The 22,705-nt window shown below is 45.9% G+C and overlaps 1 protein-coding gene across 1 annotated transcript in view; it reads left to right on the forward strand.

Annotated features, from left to right (window-relative positions):
• Positions 1 to 22,705, forward strand: part of LOC144686486 (A disintegrin and metalloproteinase with thrombospondin motifs 12-like) — a 665,462-nt gene that overhangs the window by 526,981 nt on the left and 115,776 nt on the right. The window contains exons 17-18 of the mRNA XM_078551763.1: positions 10,990 to 11,116; positions 20,488 to 20,698. Coding sequence (XP_078407889.1) covers positions 10,990 to 11,116; positions 20,488 to 20,698 — 338 coding nt within the window. The remainder of the gene's footprint in view (positions 1 to 10,989; positions 11,117 to 20,487; positions 20,699 to 22,705) is intronic.

A 22,705-nucleotide genomic window follows, 5' to 3' on the forward strand; every position in this document is an offset into this window, starting at 1 on the left:
CTGAGAGAGGCAAGGGGGGAGATCGCAGGGGCTCTGACCCAAATTTTTAATTCCTTTCTGGCCATGGTGGGAGGTGCCAGATGACTGGAGAACAGCTAATGTAGTTCCGCTATTTAAGAAGAGTTGTAGAGATAAGTCAGGGAACTATAGGCCAGTGAGTCTCACGTCAGTGGTAGGGAACTGTTGGAGAAAATTCTGAAGGAGAGAATCTATCTCCACTTGGAGAGGCAAGGTTTGATCAGGGATAGTCAGCATGGCTTTGTCAGAGGGAGGTCATGCCAAAAAAATTTGATTGAATTTTTTGAGGAGGTGACCAGGTGTGTAGATGAGGGTAGTGCAGTTGATGTAGTTTATATGGATTTCAGCAAAGCCTTTGACCAGGTCCCACATAGGAGAATTATAAAGAAGGCAAATGCAAATGGGATACAGGGTAATTTGATAAGGTGGACTCAAAATTGGCTTATTTGTAGGAGACACAGGATGATGACAGAAGGATGCTTTAGTGACTGGAAGCCAGTGTCCGGTGGCGTACCACAGGGATCTGTGCTCAGCCCCCTGTTATTCATCATTTATATAAACGGCATAGATGACTATGTGGGGGGTAGGATTAGTAAGTTTGCGGATGACACAAAGATTGGCCGGGTGGTTAACAGTGAGGTTGAGTGTCTTGGGTTACAAGAAGATATAGACGGGATGGTCAAATGGGCAGATAAGTGGCAGATGGAATTTAACCCTGAAAATTGTGAGGTGATACACTTTGGAAGGAGTAATTTGACAAGGAAGTATTCAATGAATGGCATGACACTAGGAAGTTCTGAGGAACAAAGGGACCTTGGCGTGTGTGTCCATAGATCTCTGAAGGCGGAGGGGCATGTTGGTGGGGTGGTGAAAAAGGCATATGGGACACTTGCCTTTATCAATCGAGGCATAGATTACACAAGTAAGGAGGTCATGTTGGAGTTGTATAGAACCGTGGTGAGGCTACAGGTGGAGTACTGCGTGCAGTTCTGGTCGCCACATTATAGGAAGGATGTGATTGCACTGGAGGGGGTGCGGAGGAGATTCACCAAGATGTTGCCTGGAATGAAACATTTAAGTTAGGAAGAGAGGTTGGATAGACTTGAGTTGTTTTCATTGGAGCAGAGAAGACTGAGGAGCGACCTGATCATGGTGTATAAGATTATGAGGGGCATGGACAGGGTGGATAGGGAGCAGCCGTTCCCCTTAGTTGAAGGGTCAGTCACAAGGGGACACAAGTTCAAAGTAAGGGGCAGGAGGTTTAGGGGTGATGTGAGGAAAATCCTTTTTACCCAGAGGGTGGTGACGGTCTGGAATGCTCTGCCTGGGAGGGTGGTGGAGGCGGGTTGCCTCACATCCTTAAAAAGTACCTGGATGAACACTTGGCACGTTATAACATTCAAGGCTATGAGCCAAGTGCTGGTAAATGGGGTTAGGTAGGTCAGGTATTTCTCACGTGTCGGTGCAGACTCGATGGGCCGAATGGGCCTCTTCTGCACTGTGTGATTCTGTGAAGCTGTTGGAGTTTTTTGAGGATGTCACTAACAAAATTGATAAAGGAGAGTTGGTGGACATAGTATACTTGGATTTTCAGAAGGTTTTTGATACAGTCCCCCACAGGAGGTTGGTTAGCACAATTAAAGCACATGGGCTAGGAGATAATATATTGGCATTGATTAAGGATTGGTTAACAGGCAGAAAACAGAGAGTAGGAATAATGGGTCATTCTTGCGTTGGCAGGCTGTGACTAGTGGGATACCCCATGATCAGTACTTGGCTCCCAGCCATTCACAATATATATCAATGATTTGGATGTGGAGATCAAATGTAATATTTCCAAGCTCATGGATGACACAAATCTAGGTGAGAATGTGTGTTGTGAGGAAGATGCAAAGCGGGTTCAAGGGGATTTGGACAGACTAAGTGAGTGGGCAAGAACGTGGCGGAATGTGATGTGGAAAAATGTGAGGTTATCACAGGGCACTGAAAGGTGCAGCAAGCAGTTAGGAAGGCTAACGGAATGATCACAAGCCTTTATCACAAGAGGATTTGAGTACAGGAGTAGCAAAGTCTTGCCTCAATTGCCTAGAACCTTGATTGGACCGCACCTGGAGTACCATGTGCAGTTTTGGTCCCCTTACCTTAGGAAGGATATTATTGCCACAGAGGGAGTGCAACAAAGGTTCACCAGACATGTTTTCAGGATGGTGGGACTGTCCTGTGAAGAGAGGTTGAGGAAACTGAGCTTGTATTCTCTAGAGTTTTGAAGAATGAGAGGTGATCTCATTGAAGCCTACAAATTACTTAAAGGGATAGACAGGGTAGATGCAGATAAGCTGTTTCCCCGGGTTGGGGAGTCTGGGACCAGGGGACACAATTTCAAAATATAGGGGAGGCGACTTGGTACAGAGATGAGGAGAATTTTTTTTTTTACTCAGAGGATTGTGAATCTTTGGAATTCTTTGGAAGCTCAGTCGTTGAGTATGTTTAAAGCAGAGATTGACAGATTTCTAAATGCCAATGACATAAAGGGACAAGGGGATAGTGTGGGAAAAAGACATTGAAGTGGATGATCAGCCATGTTCGTCTTGAATGGTGGAGCAGGCTCGATGGTCTGAAGGGCATTGCTCCTGTTCCTACGTTCCTATGGGCAGGATATTGAGGCCCGCTCGCTGACGTGTAAAATGACGTGGGATGACGTCAGGCGGAACTCCCGATGTCACCCCGCGTCATTTCAATTTTCAGGTAGGTAGAGGCTCAGCTGAATCAGCTGTGCACCCACCGACCTGTCAAAGGCCAGTTGAGGCCATTTAAAAAGTAATTAGACTAGTTAATGGACCTGCCCATCCATTAAGGTTGGCGGGCAGGCCGGGAGCCCTGACGGGCTTCAGAAAAAGCATGAAACCTCATCCAATTTGGTGCTGATCTCCCTGAGGTAGCACTTAGCCTCAGGGAGATGAGGCATGCGCGAAAGAGTGCGCTCCCGGCTTAGGGAATCCCCCCCCGCCCCGCCCGGCCTGCACAGGGAGCGCGTAGTGCTTCCTGACGGATGTCACGCTGAGCGGGTCTTAATTTGCCTGCCTGCGTAAAATGGCAGCGCGTCCCCAATCGGGGGCGCTGATCAGAGACGCGCCTGCTCCTGAACTTCTCCCCCCCACAACGAGGGGAAAATTCTTCCCTATGTTCCTATAAGTAAATAGACAAATAGATGTAATACTTCTCAGGCTTCAGCTATCTTTCATATCCAAGAATTGAGTTGTACACTTGTGATTTATGGCATCATCAGGATCAAATTGATTATATCACATTAACCATTTGAACTATTTATTGTATTCATATGTATTCTACATGTGAGAGATATGGCCTTTCAAAAACTGACACATGATTTTTAAACTATTTATTTTTTGTGTTCAGCCACTCAGTGACTCAGTCAGTTTGGAAACCATTTAGGTCAGAAAAGGTAGTTTGCTTCATGGCATGTTATGGATGATTGTAACATTAATGGGAGCATTAATGTTCTGAGATTTCAGAACATGCATCTTGGCTTCACCTCCCTTCCCATGGCCCTGTTTAATCTATTCCCTTATTTAGCATGATTTAATTGGCAGTAGTCTGTAGTTTCCAGAGTAACTTTGAGCTTGGTGTTTAGTTACCTTATTAAACATAGTGGGACTTGATGTTCTCTATTTATTTTGAAATTATATAATTAGATTTACTGCATTTATAAATCAATTAAAGCTTGCATAACATGCAGTGTTAATGCAGCATGACAGCTAACATTTTGACGCACTTTTAAACCTGGAAATTTGAACCCTTACAAATAGAAAGATCTGCCTAAAGACTGTCCACAGAAGGTTTGTCATAGAGTCAGAGCCATTATGGCACAAAAAGTGGGCCATTCAGTCCATTGGGTCCATGCTGGCTCTCTGTAGAGAAATCCAGTCAGTAACATTTCTCTGCTCTGTTCCCGAGGCCCTGCAAGTTCACTTCCCTCGTGTCCATCCAATTCCCTTTTCAAATCAATGATCATCTCAGCTTCCACCACCCTCGTAGGCAGCGAGTTCCAGGTCACATGGAATGGTTTCCTTTTCTAGTACAATCCAACACCCTCATTCCTTTGTGCACTTAGTTCCTTTCTAATATTTCCATATGCTGGTACCCACTCCGCTGCCAATTTAGCTTAAACACTCCCTGTTTGGATAGTCACAAACAAGTCGATGACATATCATTTCACTGCAATAGTCCCTGATACACTGAGCCCAAATATTGCAGCTTCCGGTCTCAAAAGGCATATGAAAAAGAGTCGGAGAAGTCACCTCAATGTTTTTTGGCTCACAACTCAACAAATAATGCAAGCATTCATTGTAAGATCTGAAATGCAATACTTGGAAGCTGCCTTTCCGTAAGCTCTGAGTGGATAAAAAGATCACTGTTAGACTTGATTTTTCTGAACACAAGAGTTCCATCACAATGTAACTCATTCATTACTCTTTGATGTACATATGCCAATCCACTTTTCAGCCCACATGTCAGCCTCTAAGCATCTTATCAAAAAAGTGATAATATTGACCAATCCGATCATTTGTAAGTTGGAGTAAAAACAGAAAATGCTGGAAATGCTCAGCAGGTTTGGCAGCATCTGTGGAGAGAAACAGGGTTAAATGGGCACGGTTCTTGTTTTGGAGCCGGGACCCAGGTGTCAGGATCATTTCTGCATCTGGGTCTGGGTCCTGAACCCGTGCAGTGTGGACATGACACGCCCAATACAATTTTTGTAAGATTAGCCAATTAATAGTCAGAGAGCGCTCACATCTGACTTACAAATAGCCCAGGTCACCTGGGGGTTCCCCCTCCTCAAAGGTGTTCTGGCAGCTGTGGCCATGTGTATTCTTAAAAACTTTAAAAGTGCTGAGTGGGTGCATTCATCTTGAGGCACTCTCTTTCTCTCTCTCTAACCTGCATCAGCAGGGTAGAGGGCAGGCTCCTGACATTGGAGGGCCGGTAGGAGGCCCTCCAGCATTTAAAGAGTGCTGATACAATGATCTGGTACTCAGAAAGAAATTTTCAGTTTATTAGCCTGTGATGCAGGTGAATTTAGGAGTTTCAAGCACAAAGCAGTTTAATATGCCTCCCAGTCATCAATTACATTAAAAAAAAGAATGATTTGCATTTTCATACTCCCTTACCTCTGAGAAATATTTGACATGGAGTGAATAACAGTATATTAACATCAGTACATGAATGGGACAACCTCCTCACAAACAGTGCTGAGAAAAATGACCAGTGCAAATGTTTTTAGTATTGTTAGTTAAGGGAAGAACACTGAAAGAACATCTTAATAGTTCCATTAAGTATTTTGACAGCCACCTGAACCACCAGAACAAAAAAATGGGACTTCAGTTTAAAGTTTCATCTGAAGGAATTAACCTTCACAAATGAGGTATTTTTTTAAAAAGCATTTATGGGATGTGGATATCACTGACAAGGCCTGCATTTATTGACCATCCTAATTGTCCTTCAGGAGGTGATGGTGAGCTGCCCTTTTGGCTGCTGCATTCTGAGTGGTTAGGTGCACCCACAGTGCTATTAGGGAGGGCGATCCGGGATTTTGACCTGGTGACATTAAAGGAACGGTAGCATGTTTCCAATTCAGGATGGTGTGAGACTTGGAGAGGAACTTGCGGGTGATGGTGTTGCCTTGTGCCTGCTGCCCTTCTTCTACTAAGTGGTAGAGGTCATGGTTTTAGTAGTCACTGTCGAAGGAGCCTTGGTGAGTTGCTGCAGTGTATCTTGTAGATGGTACACACTGCTCCCATGGTGCACTGTTGGACTTGGGCATATATTCTTTTATTGGGTCAAATCCTGAAACTGGAACTCTCAACTTAACAGCATTCTGAGAACAAACTTCATCATATAGACTGCAGAAGTACAAGAATATTTTTTCTTTATTCTTTCTGGAATATGGGCATCACTGGTAAGGTGGGCATTTGTTGCCATCCCTCATGGCCCTTGAGCTGAGTGGCTTTCTAGGCCAATTAAGAGTCAACCACATTGTTGTGGGTCTGGATTCACATGTAGGCCAGACCAGGTAAGGACAGCTGATTTCCTTGCTGTAAGGACATTAGTGAACCAGATGAGTTTTTATGACAACCAATGATAGTTTCATGGTCACCATTACCAAGACTAGCTTTCAATTCCAGACTTATTACCTGAATTCAAATTTCACCAATTGCCATGGTGGGATTTGAACCCATGGCCTGAATTTTTCCCGCGTCAGGCGGGCTTGGCGGGAGGGGGCAGGGGCGGACGCGATCGGCTCCGTACCACCATTTCACGCGGGCGGGCCAATTAAGGCCAGCCCTGTGTAATACCTGTGCAGGCGGGGGGAGGAGAGAGAGTCAGGGCTAGTGCTTTTTCACGCAAGAGCGCAAAAGAGCACTTCAATCTCCCTGAGGCATGGAGCTGCTTCAGGGAGATTGAAGCGCTTTTGAAAACAATAAATAAAATCAATAAAAATTTAATGAAGCACGTCCCCTCATGTGACGTGTCAAATGTTTTTATTTTTCAGGAAAACTTTTTATTTAATTCATAAAAGCTTTAGGAAACCTCATGCCACTCATGGATGAGGTTTCCTAAAAAACATAAAGCTCATTTGGCCTTTTCGCCTGCCCACCAACCGTAAGGTTCGACAGGCAGCATAAACTTGACATTAATTACTTCGTTAACGGCCTTAATAGGCTTATCAATTAGCGGCGGGCGCGCAGCCAACTCCGGCGCGCGCCCGCCAAACGAAACATCGCGAGACAGCGCAATGACGTCGGGGCGCACGCCCGATGTCATCACGTGTCATTTTACGCACCGGCGTGTTGGGCCCGCCCCCACACACCGACTGTAAAATCCTGGCCCATGTCCCCAAAGCATTAGCGTGGATCTTTGGATTACCAGTCCAGCAACAATACCACTACGCCACCATCTCCCCAGTAATTGGCCCACCACTACCTTCCCAAGAGAAACTAGGGATGGGCAGTAAACGTCGGTGATGCCCACATCTCGAGAATGAATAAAATCATTTTCGTGCCTTTCATCCAAACACGTGCAGATTAATAGAGTGCAAGGTTTAATATTTATTGAACATTCTATTCCTCTGATCTTTGAAATAAATATTAAGAATTTATTTTTCATATTCTGTTGGCACGTGGCAGTTTTGACAGGCTGCACTGCAAGATACAATCATGATCAATTACTAGAAATGTACCTGAAGGCGTTGCCTCTCGAACCCTTTACTCAATTCAAAAGTGTTTTGATCTTCACAGCAACAGCGGCACACTGTTTGTTCAAAGGCATTGCTGTTGGAATACATCATTTGCATTTGGAAAATGTAATTGGGTGGAGGGGGGTGGGGGAAGAGCTGAAATTCTGCTCCTGTGCACCGATGCCACTAGGCATGGAGTAGTCACAAAGCTAGACTCAGAATCATTGGACCTGATTCATTGAGTTTTTCAATAGGCATCTGCTGGATGCTGACACTGCTTCAGGCAAGAAAGCTTCACTGCAGCATTTTACCTGGCATGTTGGCAGTGTATCATTGTTACCATAAGCCTTCTAATAGTTTGCAAAGTATTAAAAAGCATTTCCAGCATGGAAACAGGCCATTCATCCCAGCAGGTCCATGCCAGTATTTATACTCCACACAAAGCTCCTTCCACCCACTCTTCATTTAACCACATAAGCATATCCTGCTTTCTCCCTCATGAATTCATCTAGATTCTCCTTAATTTGTCTTGGATTTTTATTCATTTTTTGGGAATTTAACTTTAGCGCTGGCTGCTATCATTTAAACAACTTTGCCTGGGCATTAGCAGAATCCTATCTAGCTTATTAGAAAAAACACTGGAAAATGACCAATTTCAGAGTTTAACCGCACTGGTGAGTCCAGCAACATTTTGGAAGCTACAACAGCAATTTTCTGATGCTGTGTAGAAAATCCTGGACATGGCAGTCCCAGTAGATGAAGCAAATAGCATGATGTAAATAACGGAAGAGCAGTAAAGCCATGGGAAAGTGCTCTGTGCACCAAACAAATTTCCCTAGCTCAAACCAGTGTGCCTACAACAAAATTTTTAGGAAATAAGGATATAAATTAGTGTGCTGCAAAAGTTGCAAAGTATTAATTGCTAAATTTTTCCATAATTTTTAAAAATTTATTTGTTCACGGGATGTGGGTGTTGCTGGCATGGTCAGCATTAATTGTCCATCCCTGCTGGGGTATCTTCAAAGAAGAGATGATTCGGGCACAATCAAGGTATATTCCCACGTAAGGGAAAGGTAGGGCAAACAAACCCAGAGCTCCCTGGATGACAAAGGAGATCAAAATTAAGATAAAAGTAGCGAAAGTGTGTTTATGACAGGTATCAGGTAGAAACTACAATTGAAAACGAAGCTGAATACAGAAGGTTCAGAGAAGGAGTGAAGAAGCAAAGAAGGAGTATGAAAAGAGATCGGCTGCTAACGTTAAAAGGGAATCTCAAAGTCTTATATAGGCATATCAATAGTAAACAGATGGTTAAAGGAGGATTAGGGCTTATTAGGGACCAAAAAGTGAATTTACACATGGAGCCAGAGGGCATAGCTGAGGTACTAAATGAATATTTTAACATCTGTCTTTACAAAGGAAGAATATGCTAGCCAGGCCATGGAAAAATATGAGATAATTGAGACACTAAATAGATATAAAATTGAAAAGGAGGAGGTATTGCATAGGTTATGTATAATTAAATTGACAAGGCACTGGAACCAGATGAGATACGTCCAAGGATACTGAAGGAAGTGAAAGGGAAATTGCAGAGACACTGGCCATAATTTTTCAGTCTTCCTTAGACTCAGGGGTGGCCCATAGGACTGGAGAATTGCAAATCTCACATTTTGTTTAAAAAAGGATGTAAAGATAAGCCAAACAACTATACGCCAGTCAGATTAACTTCGGTGGTGGGGTAACTTTAGAAACAATAATTCTAGACAGAATCAATAGTCACAAGGACAAATGCAGGTTAATTAAGTAAGGCCAGCATGGATTTCATAAGGAAAAATCATGTTTAATTAACTTGCTGGAGTTTTTTAAAAGGCAGCAGAGAGGGTTGATGAGGACAATGTTATTGATGTGGTGTACATGGACTTCCAAAAGGTGTTTGATACAGTGCTGCACAACAGACTTGTAAGCAAAGATATAGCTCATGGAATAAAAGGGATAATAGCAACATGGATACAGAATTGGCTCAGTGACAGGAAACAGAGTGTAGTGGTTAATGGATGTTTTTCCTGCTCGAGGAAGGTTTGTAGTGGAGTTCCCAGTGATCAGTGTTGGGACCCTTGCTTTTTCTGATACATATTAATGACCTAGACCTTGGTGTACAATTTCAAAGTTTGCAGGTGGTCCTTGGAAGCATGGTGAACTGTGTAGTGTAGAACCTCAAAGGAACATAGGCAACTTGGTGGAATGGGCGGACAGGTGGCAGGTGAAGCTCAATGCAGAGAAGTGTGAGGTGATTCATTTTGGTAGGAAGAACATGGAACATAAAATATAGGGCACAACTCTAAAGTGGGTGCAGGAGCAGAGGTGTAAATAAAGAAAGAGCAGTAAAGCCATGGGAAAGTGCTCTGTACACCAAACAAAATTCCCTAGCTCAAACTAGTGTGCCTACGACAAAATTACTATGAAATGATAGCTTAAATTAGTATGCTGCAAAAGTAGCAAAATGTTAATTGCTAAATTTTTCCATAGTATTTCTTAATTTATTTATTCACGGGATGTGGGTGTTGCTGGCAAGGTCAGCATTAATTGTCCATACCTGCTGGGGTATCTTCAAAGAAGAGATAATTTGGGCGCGATGTAGGTATATACACATGGGTGTATATAAATCATTAAAGGTGGCAGAACAGGTTGAGAGAGCCGTTAATAAAGCCTACAGTATCCTGGGCTTTATTAATAGGAGCATAGAGTACAAGAGTAAGGAAGTTATGTTGTATTTGTATAAGTCACTTGTTCAGCCTCAGCTGGAATATTGTGTCCAGTTCTGTGTGCTGCATTTGAGGAAGGATGTGAAAGCATTACAGAGGGTGCAGAAAAGATTCACGAGAATGGATACAGGGATGAGCAACTTCAGTAATGAAGATAGATTGGAAAAGTTAAGACTGTTTTCCTTAGAGAAAAGAAGGTTGAGAGGAGGTTTGATAGCGCCATTCAAAGTCATGAGGTGCCTGAACAGAGTTGATAGGGAGAAATTTTTCCCACTCGTGAAAGGATCGAGAATGAGAAGGCACAGATTTAAAGTAATTAGTAAAAGAAGCGAAAGTAATACGAGGAGAAACTTTTTTTATGCAGCAAGTGGTTGTGATTTGGAATGCACTGCCTGTGAGTGTGGTAGAGGCAAGTTCAGTTGAAGCATTCAAAAGGAAATTAGACTTCTAATCTGAAAAGGAAAAATGTGCAGGGTTATGGGGAGAAGGAGGAAATGGCACTAGGTGAGTTGCTCATTCATGAGCTGGTGCAGACACGATGGGCCAAATGGCCTCCTTCTGTGCCATAAAAATCTTGTGATTCTGTGAATTGCCCTTGAGAAGTTGGTGGTGAGCTGCCTTCTTGACTCGCTGCAGTCCATATGGTGCACATACATCCACAGTGCTGTTAAGAAGTGAGTTCCAGAAATTTGACAGAATGACAGTAAAGAAACAGTGATATATTTCCAAGTCAGGATGGTGTGCAGCTTGGAGGGGAACTTGCAGCTGGTGGTGTTCCCATGCATCTGCTGCCCCTGTCCCTCTAGGTGACAGAGGTCGCAGGTTTGGAAGGGGCTGTCGAAGGATCCTTGCTGAGCTACTGCAGTGCATCTTGTAGATGGTACATACTGCTGCCACTGTGCGTCGGTGGTGGAGGGAGTGAATTTTTAATGCAGATTGTATTTATTGCTACTTTAGGAGTTCAGCGTCAGATCATCCGATGTGTGGAAAAAACACCCAGAGTCGTGGAAGACAGGTTTTGTGATGCAAGAAATCGCCCTGATGACAGGCAACAGAAATGCAATGAACAGGATTGCCCTGCCAGGTAATATCAGATTCATTACCAATTGTGCATGCAATACACATAATTGTATATCTTCCACACTCATATACAAGGGCCCATCTGTTCAGCCTTAAAATTGTACCATAAACTGAAACACTATTATTTTCCACTGTATATTCACTGGGTTAGTGGTGGATTTAGGGCAGAATAATCATCAGGAACCCTGTTGGGTAACAAATACTTTTCGTGCTTATTTCCATCTTTCAGTGTCACATCCAATGAATGCCAGAAGTGTCTCCCTGTATATTAATGAGGTTTTAACAACAGAATAATGTCATCCGTCACATTGATATTACCACCATGTTACCCTGCTGGATGCACAGACAAAAAAAAACCTGCAATCGGTTGCAGGTTGCACTAAGTGTCCCTTTAATAGGCCCTGCAGCAACGAACAATTTCTGGCCTTGCCAATCCATCATGGCAGGTTCTCCAGTGTAGGCAGCAGCAAAGTTGGAGCCCGTTAAACATACAAATTAACCTGCCCCTGGGGAGGCCCAAATTTCCACCCCTCCTGCACAGGGATAACCCATGGGGAATATCTCAACCAAAAAAGTTCTTGTTGACCAAAATTCTTCTTCATCTCAGCACGTATTAACAAATATATTTTATCTCAGCTTCTTTCTTCAATATAGCCAGCAAATTCCTATCAGCATTTGCTACTAAATATTCCACTCAGTTTCTCCAATACTGTATTATTTAATTGAAAACTTTCCCATCTGGCTCCTGTTTCTGATTTTAAATAGTTTTGCCTTGCACCTCTCCTGGTCGGTTATCTTCAACTTCAAGTCAGCAACAAGGCAGCTAAATCAAAGTCAGAAGAGAGAATTCCTGAAATAATAGCAGAAAATTCTGGAAATATTCAGCAAGTCTGCAAAACTGAGGAGCAAGAAACAGAGTTTCTGTTGGCGTGCGGGGGCAGGCCCCGCAAGCCGATGTGTAAAATTACGCGTGGTGACGTCGGGCAAGCGTCCCGATGTCACCGTGCGCCCTCGCGATATTTAGGTGGGCGTGCACGCAATGTTCTCGGATGCACACCCGCATTAATTAATCAGGTACTTAAGGCCCTTGAGGCAGCAATTGACTGCAATTTTTCGGGGCCCATGCGATCTTCAGGATGTTCCACGGGCGCAATGGGCAGGCAGGTAGGAGACATTTGTATAAATCTCATCCACGGGCGGAATAAGAGGGGTGAGTGGGGTCGCAATGTTATCTGACAAGTATTTAAGTGTAAAAGTCACTTATACTTGCCTGTGTGAGCAGGAATGCTTCAAAACTCATACCAGCTGCTTGGACAGGAGTGAAAGCCTTCAGGTCAGGACTGTACAGTAAAGAACATTTTTGGAGCCTGCAGCTTTCAGGAAGCCTTCCCATAGCCTGGGAATGGGAGTTGTGCTCTCCACTGGAGGCACCTCCTCTGAGGAGGAAGGGAGGGCCAGGAGGGGGAGGAGGCCAGGAGTCCACAATCAGCCTCCAGGGGAGCCATCTTTGGGAAGAGAGGCGCAGGCACAAAGGGCGCAGGGCCAACAGGAAGTGCAAGGCGGAAGGGACCGCAGAAGACGTCACTATCCTGCTGCCAGGGTTTACAGGCGGCGAAGCAGCTACCTCAATATGCCTGAGGTGCAGTGCCAAAGGAGGCTCCATCTCTCAAAGGAGACAATCACCTCCATTTGTCAGATGATAGGCCCTGAGATCTCCGCAAACTGTGTGGGGCACCCCATGCCATTGGCACTAAAGGTCACAGCTACCCTAAACTTCTATGCCTCCGGTTCTTTCTAGGGGTCGGTGGGTGATCTTTGCGGAGTCTCCCAATCAGCTGTCCACACTTGTGTCAAGCAGGTGACAGACATGCATTGACTTTCATCTACTACCGCTGGGACGAGGCCAGCTAGACAGAGTGAGCCAGAGGCTACGCAGCCATTGCTGGCTTCCCCCGTGTCCAGGGTGCTATAGACTGCACACAGGTGGCCGTCAAGGCGTCAGCAGGTGAGCCCGGTGCCTTCGTCAACAGGAAGGGCTTCCACTCCATGAACGTGCAGATAGTGTGTGATCACAAGCTGCAGTTCTGCGAGTCTGTGCAAGGTACCCAGGCAGCTCCCACAACACTTACATATTCAGATACTCCCAGGTGCCGAGGCTCTTCAGTGCTCCAGCCCGACTGGATAGACGGCTGCTGGGTGACAAGGGCTATCCCCTCAAAAGGTGGCTCATGACGCCTCTCAGCCATCCAAGAACAGAGGCTGAGCAGCGCTACAATAGGAGCCACGCCTCCACAAGGGTGTAGAGAGCCATCGGTCTTCTCAAGATGTACTTCTGATGCCTGGACCGCTCAGGGAGCGCACTCCAGTACCCCCCAGATCATGTGTCATGTGATAGTGGTTGCATGCTGCGCTCTCCACAATCTGGCGCTAGAAAGGGGCGATGCAGTGGACGAGGAAGACATAGACACAGTTGTTCCAGATGCGCACGATGAGTCCAGCAGTGAGTCCGAGGATGAGCACGCACAGGAGAACGCTGAGGGGGTAGACACTGACCCGGGCACACTCCAGGGACGCAGAGACACCTGGGAGGCTTTAATCCAAAGAACCTTCAGCTAGCCCACCACAGATGGACCTTCAACACACGCCAGGGCTGCAGGCTCCATACTTGATACCTGAGTGCTAAATCTGCCTGGATACTAACATTAACTAAGGCCCTTGTCAATAAAGCTCATTGTCAAATGACTCACTCATAACATCATGGATCCCTGTCCACTTACAGAAGTAAGGAATCACCCTGAGGCATGGCAACATGTCAAAACTTATTGAGAGAAAAAATGTAACTTCATAAATCAAAAAAAGTGTTGCACATCACACCAAGTCTTCAATAAACTACTATGGCCCAACATAAAAGCACCAGTGAGAAACCCCTGGTGTGCCTAAGGTGCCTTAAATTTAAGCTTATGGGTGCAATGTCTAGGTGCTGTCCCCTCCCTGGCACTGGCGTCTGAGGCAGCCTGCTCACTGTGCTGTCCTGTTGGCCTCGATGACCTTGGTGGATGTCCTCTGGCCCGTGGAGTCTTTGATGGCACTGCCTGGGAGGGAGCGGCCAGTTCCACAACTGGCATCTCCCCAGTCGCCACAGCCTCATCGGATGCCATGGTCAGTGGCAGAGGAGCGGAGGAGCTGCTGCCCTTATCTGGAGCCCACAGAGACGTCAGGCAGCTTTGGACCTCCCTGCTCACTGTAGAAGGATGGGCATCGAGCTAGGATACTTGGTGCCCAAACCATCTCCCACACGCACTGACCAGCTGAGGTCAATGCCTCTGTGAGGACTTGCAAGTCCGAGTGCAACCCCAGGAGGCCCTGATTGATCCCCTGGAGGAGCCTCTCCACGAGAGTCACCACTCTCTCCATGGAGGAAGCATGGCACTCAGCTATGAGGCTCAATGCATCGGTGATGCTCCGCATGGACTCCTCAAGCACGGAGACCATGCTACGCATAACCTCATGTATCTCTGCCAGATTGTCCCGCACACCCTGCTGCACTTCCAGCGTTTGCTGCCTCACAGGCGACTCCAGAGGCAAATCATCAGCTACCAACCGAGCATGTGCCTGGTCCCCAGCAGTCCTCTGACTGCCGCTGCCCTGGGCACTCTGTCTCTGCCCGCACCTCAAGCGAGTGTAAAGTGCCCTCACCGCCGTGCCCCGGGACACTAACCGAAGATCTAATTCCCACCGAGGTGCTAGTATCTGCGCTGGTGCCTGCCTGGCAGAGATGGTGTGACGCTGGTGAGTTGATTTCCTCTGGGCCCTCAAGGGTGAGAGGTGGCCCCTCTGCCTCCTCCTCCCGGCTCTGCTCTGGTGATGCTGAAAGAAAGAACAAGGACATTTGATTAGTTACAGTGCAGACAATGTCAATTTGCATCCCTGTCCCCCGGATCATTATGCATTCATCCTTCAATAATCAATGATCAACCCATGTTGCTAACATCAATCACTGAGCATTCAGCAGTGCCATGGCTTTTGGGACACATGAGGTGACCTGAGTGCTTGCCAAACATACCTCCCCGTGGCACCGCAGCCTCACAGCTACCAGTGGACCTGGGGGCATGGCGCCTCTCTAGATCCATGGCCTGTTGCTCGTAAGGTATCAGGATCGCCAACTGGGCCTGGCCTCCGCCAGTCCACATCTGCTCTGCGGGATTGTGCGCAGTCTTCTCCTGAAAAGGAGAGAAGGGTATTGATTAGTCTAGACTGTACCTGGATTCCCATCGCATCCCTGCCAACCTAACCAGAGTGGGACATTGCAGGACTCCAGTACTCCGTCACCCCGCAGCTGCTGCACACTCACGCAAAGAAGCCAGGACTGACCCCCCCACCGCCTTTCCCAAATGTTGCCTCCTTCACATGTGGCACCACAAGGTGTAACTTTGCTAAGCGAGGAGGCACAAGCACGTGGAACGCAAAGACCAGCAGATGGATTGGTGCCCCGCCAACTGGAAGCTCCCCTCCCAGCATGTTAGCACCCTGACTTTGACATGCTTCCCAGTACCAGCACTGCGCCTAGGTGCAGATCCTTGAGTTTCCCCCCATTCTATACTCTGGGTGTCAGTGTCACACATGCTGCGGGTGCAGAACACATCCTAGCTCAACCCTCTCAGGGTGAACTAGGCATGGGCAATGTCTGCTGGCACACCCGGTGAGGGATACATGTCGCGAAGGATTCAGTGCCGTTACTGTGCTCAGTGTTGACGGGGGGCGGGGGGTGGGGAGGGATTGCTGGGGGGAGGGGGTGGGGTGGGGAGTGGTGCAGAGGGGGTGGGGGGAAAGGGTGACGGCTGCATTAAGTGACCTCAGCCAACATGGTACTCACCCTTCCCGAGCACAGGAGGCCGTTGAATTTTTTACGGCACTGGACACATGTGTGCCGCACCACATCATGGGAGCTCACACTCTCCACTCTCGGCCACCTCCTCCCACGCATGTTTGGTCAGGTGGGGAAGCCTCCACCTCCCATCCCTCGGAATCAGGACCTCCCGCCACGCTGCCATCTCCTCCAGGAGAGCAGCTCGGCACTCATCTGAGAACCGAGGGGCACACTGCCCTGCTGGCCTACCTTCCAGCCTGGCCTGCCCCGCTGGCCTATCTTCCGGCCTGGCCTGCCCTGCTGGCCTACCCTCTGGACTTGGATGATGCACAGTAGCCGTCTGCTGTGCTCTTCTCCCGGCCATTGTGAGCAGCCTTGCAAAGGCTGCCAGGCCTTCATTTAAACAGGGTCGCCATTGGACCCGGCGGTCTTTGCACGCCCGCCGCCGCCCTGCCACTCCCGCTATCCTCAGGAGTCGAGAAATATGCTGGGCAGGCCTTAATTGGCCTGCCCATGTAAAATGGTGGTGCAGACCCAATCGCAGGCGGTGATCAGGTCCGCACCCGTCTGTGCCCACTCCCCTCAGCGCGCTCGACGTGGGGGAAATTCTCCCCATAGGAACGTAGAAGGAGGCTGTTTGGCTCTTCGAGCCTACTCCACCATTCAATAAGATCATGGCTGACCTGGTTGTGGTCTCTGCTCCACTTTCTTGCCTGGCCCCCTCATAACCCTTGACTCCCTTGCTTAACAAAAATCTGTCTAACTCTGCCTTGAATAAATTCTAAGACCCAGCCTCCACTACTTTCTGGGGAAGAGAATTCCACATACCAACAACCTTTTGGAAGAAAAAAAATTCTCTTCATCTGTCTTAAAATGGAAACCTCATAGTTTTAAGAGAGGAAGCATCCTCCGGGTATCTATCCCATCAAATCCCCACAGGATCATCTTTGTTTCAATAAGATCACCTCTCATTCTTCTAAACTCCAATAGGTATACACCCAACCTGTTCAACCTTTCTTCATAAGACAACCCCTTCATCCCAGGAATAAGTCCAGTCAACCTTCCCTGAACTACTTATTATATCTTTATATAAATAAGGCAATGTGGTTTCACCAAGGCCCTGTACAGATGCAGTAAAACTCCCCTACTTTTATAATCCATTCCTCTTGCAATAAACAACAACATTCCATTTACCTTCCTAATCACTTGCTGTACCTGCATACTCACTTTCTGTGATTCATGTACTAGGACACTCAGATCCCTCTGCACCACCAAGTTCTCTCCATTTAAATAGTAAACTGCATTTCTATTCTTGCAGCCTTTTCAGGTTGTGACCTTTTATTATCATAGTCTTGGATGTTATGAAGGAAAACACTATGCTCTGATATTTGAATAGTGACTTTCCCTTCTGAAGTCATTCCAAGCTTCATAGCAGATTTAAAATCAAAGACATTGCAACATGATAAAGAACACACATGTATATTAGATATTCTTCTACTTTTCTGTCCCTAACAGGGGTAAAAGTTTTTTGTTTTAAATGCAGTAATGAAATTCACAGATACCTGTTGGTATTTTACTTTTCCAAGTGTCTATCAGTACATAATGGGCTGAACTTTACATCCCGCAGGCACGACCAGGGGTGGGGTTTATAGTTGTGCAAGAAGATGCCAGGCGTGCGTCCCAACGTCATCGCACACTTGTGCAATATTTTGCACGTCAGGCACGCGCAAGAGTCAGAAGCGCGCCCACCGACAATTAAGAGGGCAATTAAGCTTATTAATGGCACAGTTGTCTCCTGCCTTCAGGGAGCTTTCTCGCAGCGCTCTCCCGCACTGCGGAAACACCATCACCCGCCCTCTTCCCGCCCCCACCCCGGCAGCGGTGAACTTTTCAGCACACATTTCACGCTGGCTGCCCCTTAATTGGCCAGCCAGCGTGGCATCATGGTCGGGGGCCGATCGCGGTCAGAGGTCCATTTTCCAACCACTCCCCGGCCTGCTGATCGCGCATGCCCACTAAGGGTAAAATTCAGGCCATTGTTTTGTGTGATCAGTAGTTAGCTGTTCAAACTTTGACTAGGGTACAGAGGGCAGGGAGACCTGGCAACGGCAGAAAAATGGGCAGGTTCCAAGAGCACCAAATTAAGAGAGATGATGATATGGGCATCAGCATAGATATGGATGCTCATCCTGTCAGCGGAATTTAATGCCCTTCCCCATGGCGAGTTTGGTGCAGGGAGGCATTCAGTTGGGCTGGAGGGTGGCAGGTGTCACCTTTCCGCTACACTGCAAATTGAGGCCCCTACTGGCAGGCAGGGAACTCGCCTTGTGGGAAGCCTGTAAAGCCAACCCATGCAAGGCTGCTTGTGGGCTCCCAGGAGAGGGGACCCTCGTTCAAAGGCATTCATTACCATTCTCAATCGTCAGCCTCGGGTAGGTGTAGTACTGGTAGCAACCACTGCTATCAGGTGGTGCTGCCAAGCAGTGAAGTGCTGCTGGCCCCCTATTGGGGTCAACAGTTCTCGCGTGTGGCACTTCTGTCTCCAGAGTCCATGGTCCTGGGAAAGGCCCACTTCTACCCAGTTATGTGCCTGATTGGCACTTAATTCAGCTGTCCTTCCGAAAATAGGCCACCCGGGGCTCTTGACGACCCTCCAACTGGCAGGTAAGGCCTTGTTGCCTCCATTAAATACTGACTTATTTCTTTGGAGATGTCACCGGTGGGCAGTCTGCATATAAGGAATAAGAGGGTGGAGGGGTTGCAGGGTTAGGGGGTGGGGGGCAGTGTGGGGAGGGGGCAGCTGGTGGTTGCTAAACATAGATTCTTAGTAGAATTCAGAGGTATTGTCCCAGGAACTTAGATGGTTAAGAGTGGAACTAAACAAGGCCAAACTCACTGAATAGAACAACAGAGGAGAGGTATCAGAGGCAGATGGTGTAATTGGCAGTGTGAAAGACAGCAGGGAGGTTCAGAAGGATGAAATGGATCAGGGTGTGATGGTCAGTGTTTTACAGGATGTGATTTGTGATTTCACAAGGTCAGAGAGAATGAGGATGGGCATTTTTGAGGAAGGATAATAACAGCAGCAGTTTTGAGATGGAAAGCTAACAACTTTTCTCTGGTGCTTCTGCCCTGGTAACAGTGGAGATTGAGAGCATCCCTGTAGAAATTCTAACTCACTGTTAGGCCATGGAGCTTAGTTTATAAACTACAAATTAGGTTTATTGGAAGAGTTAACAGTAGCATAATGTCAATACAGCAAATTGATTACACGTCTCTGAAATTTCACAATAGCCCTACTGGTCTCTGACTGTAACTCTACCAGAGACAAACAGAAGCTCCTGGAGAAATGTCTCAAGTTAATCATTTTACTAGACTGAAAATTCTCCATGTGCCTTGAGCCTACTGGAGACCAAATTCCCAATATGCACACCCAATCTGTACCAGTATCAATTCATAACAATTACCTTTATGTCTTGTCTGTACTGTTGAGCTCTCTGACTGTACATAACTTGCCATACACATTTATGCTATTCAGGCAGCTTAATCAAATGATAAGAATAGAAATCATGGAGGATGTAATGAGGAAATAGGGAAGGGATTAAATTAAAAAGGTCAGCTGCAGGCATTTGCAAAAGGGTCACAGATTGAATGAGAAGTAATGAAAGCATTAAATCAAATGTTGGGGCTAATCACATGCAAAAGTATCCAGGAGACATTTACATTTGGATCAGGTCTTCATTATTATACTGAATGCAAGATTCCCGACATCTACTGAGAACTTTAGCTGTGAAAATATACAGCATTAGAGAGATTACCTGTTATATGAAACCACATATAAATAAGAAATCTCTCCTCATGAACCATATCATGGGAACAAGATTAGATATAAAGTGATAGAATAATGAAGGAGCCCTCAAACCCCACACCCCCACCTCCAGCCCACCATCTGGCCACTTGGTGTGGGTTTCTCCTACTGCAGGTTAAAACTCTAGCGGCTAGATGAGGACCTTAAGTAATTGCCCACTTAAGGGCCTTAATTGGTCCACTGGCAGGCAGGCCACCTGACACCATCCCCACCACTGGTTTAGTTGCAGTGGGGGGAGGGCTGAGGGGGTAGGTGGTGGGCAACCTGCCCACTAGATTTAACAACCCCCTCCACCATCAAGCCCACTGGCGGGAGAGCGTAAAACCCAGTCTTATGTCTCTGCAAATTTCATTGATATTATTCTGCCCCAGTTGCTGCAGGCATTTAGATATTCTAAGCATGTAATCTTCTAAATAAACATATTTTAAACCCACCTTATCTGGTTGAAAGTCTCGGAAATGGTTTTACCGAGAAAGAACGGATGATGAACAAAAAGTGGTGTTTCAAGTTCTTGTCAGTTTTACAAGTTCAGAATTAATAAAGAACAAGCTTTCTCTTACCGCTGATTAAGTGGATGCATGAACATTTGAAAAAGGTTTCTTCCATCAAAACCTGGCTTTGATGCCTTTTTCTTTTACAGGTGGTGGACTGGTGAATGGCAGAAATGCTCAACGACATGTGGCGACTCAGGTATTAAGAAACGTACAGCTCTCTGTGTTCGAACGGTGGGAACAGATGAGCAAGCACTTCCCAGTTCAGAGTGCAATCAACTTCTCAAGCCAAGGACTCAAATGACATGCAAAAGAGATATCCCTTGCCCCTCAAACTGGACTGTGGGTAATTGGAGTGAAGTAAGGCACACCATTTCTGTAATATGTATACCTATGTACATTCGTTTTAATTTAGGAGTGAGGCAGATTGTAATGAAATTGTTTTTTTCTTGATATGCTGATGCTTAGATTTACCTAAAACAATATCACAAAATGCTTCATGCAATGAGTCACTTTTAAGATGCAGCCATTATGTTGGAGAATAAAGTACTCATTGTGCATCAGGAATAGTGGAACTGATAGAGAAAAAGATGTTCAACAACACACTGGGAGAACTGTCAGTTATTCTTCAATGTGGAATCTTTAGTGTCCACTTAAACCAGTCAAAGAAGCACATGAAAACTTGATTAAGCATCTCATCTTAATGACAAACTTTCTGTGAACATAAAACTCAGAAATGTTTTAATGTGATTAGGTGTTGCATAAATCTATTGCCCCAGGAATGTCAGTATAGAGCTTATGAGCTCAAACCACAAGATGGGTCTTGAATCCATAATTCTGACCCAGAAGGAAGAGCATTACCTCATATTAAGGTATATTGTATTGGTATATATAATTAAGAAATTATAAAGCATGAATATATATAGATATATATATATATCATATATATATGTTTACAATTATTAATGCAGCTATGAGTCAGGAGACAGGTTAACTTTGAGCACTGCAGGCTGCTTTGAGGAAGGATAACAACAGCAGTTTTGAAATGGAAAGCTAACATCTTTTCTCTGTTTTTTCTGCCATGGTAACAGTGGAGATTGAGATCAGTCCTCTAGAAATTCTGTTCCACAATTGGGCCATGGAACTTAGTTTGTAAACTACAAATTAGGCTTTTTTGAAGAGTCAACTTTTAATTTAAAATTTGAGTTGTTGCCTTATGAGGAAACATTTCTCTTACTTTTGCAACCAAAAAGCATCAAAAGCATGTGAATGATTTAAAGATTGCTCAAGTACGGTTGTAAATTTATGGGGGATAATTCTTGTGCTGGAATGACTATTGTAAAAAATGGACAGATTATGCAGCTTTGTCACATGGCTTTACAAAGTGGAAAGCTGCTCCCAAGCCAGGATGATGCCATCTTTCATTTAGATTGTACTTTATTCCTTGTGGTGAGGTGTGAGGCAGGGATGCCGAGGCGGAAGGTGTCTGTAGGTGGAGTGAGGCAGGTTGATTGATTTTTATGCCTCAAAGCCAGGAGTTCTGTTTAACTTTCCCAGCTCCTCAAGCTGCCTGTCCTCTTGCACTGAGTTTGTTCAAAATCAGTTGAAAATTTTGAATGCACCTTGAGGGGACTTTTGCTTCCTTTAGCTCTGACCTTGGATGTAACAGGACTGTTTTCTTCTCAGTAGTGGAACCTTCCACTGAAGCATGGAATTATGACTGGGATTCTGCTGTTATTCGTTAAAATAGGTTGAGGCTGTGGCAGCATCAAATTACCAAAGTCAGTGCCCTGGTTTTGGTAGTGGTCCCACAATAAAAAAGTCCCCTCTTGTCTTTCCTTCTTTCTAATCCAGGGATAATGCAAATAATTTCCACTGTTTCAAACGATTGGATTCGACCCGCCTCGGAAGGAAGTGCCAAGAAAGATGGGACTTTCATTCCGTGGGGTGGTGATGCGGGCTGCAGTAGGGCCAACCAACCTGGGAAGAAGTTTGGAGGCAGTCACGGGGCTGCTGAATGCTGCAGCAGGCTACTTAAAAGGTCGCCTCGGTGCTGTGGGACTTTAACCCAGTTATAATGAAATAAGTAAGGCCCTTTGGTCCTCACCCCTTTCACCTCCTCACCCTCCACACAGTCACATGTCCTATCCATGCCACTTCATGCCCTCTCACCCATCCCCTATGGCCCCTCATGCCCTCCATACCAAGTTATGGCACATCAATGCCCATTCACCCACTATACACTGTATAGAAACAATGAACCCTAAAGTGACAACAGAATGTGTAAAAAAAACAGCTTTAAAAAAAAGTAATTCATTGACAACTTTCCACTTTCTAAAAAAAAAGTCCTTTTACTGCAGGCCAATA

Source organism: Cetorhinus maximus, chromosome 1, assembly GCF_964194155.1.
Source record: "Cetorhinus maximus chromosome 1, sCetMax3.hap1.1, whole genome shotgun sequence".
Classification (NCBI taxonomy): Eukaryota; Metazoa; Chordata; class Chondrichthyes; order Lamniformes; family Cetorhinidae; genus Cetorhinus; species Cetorhinus maximus.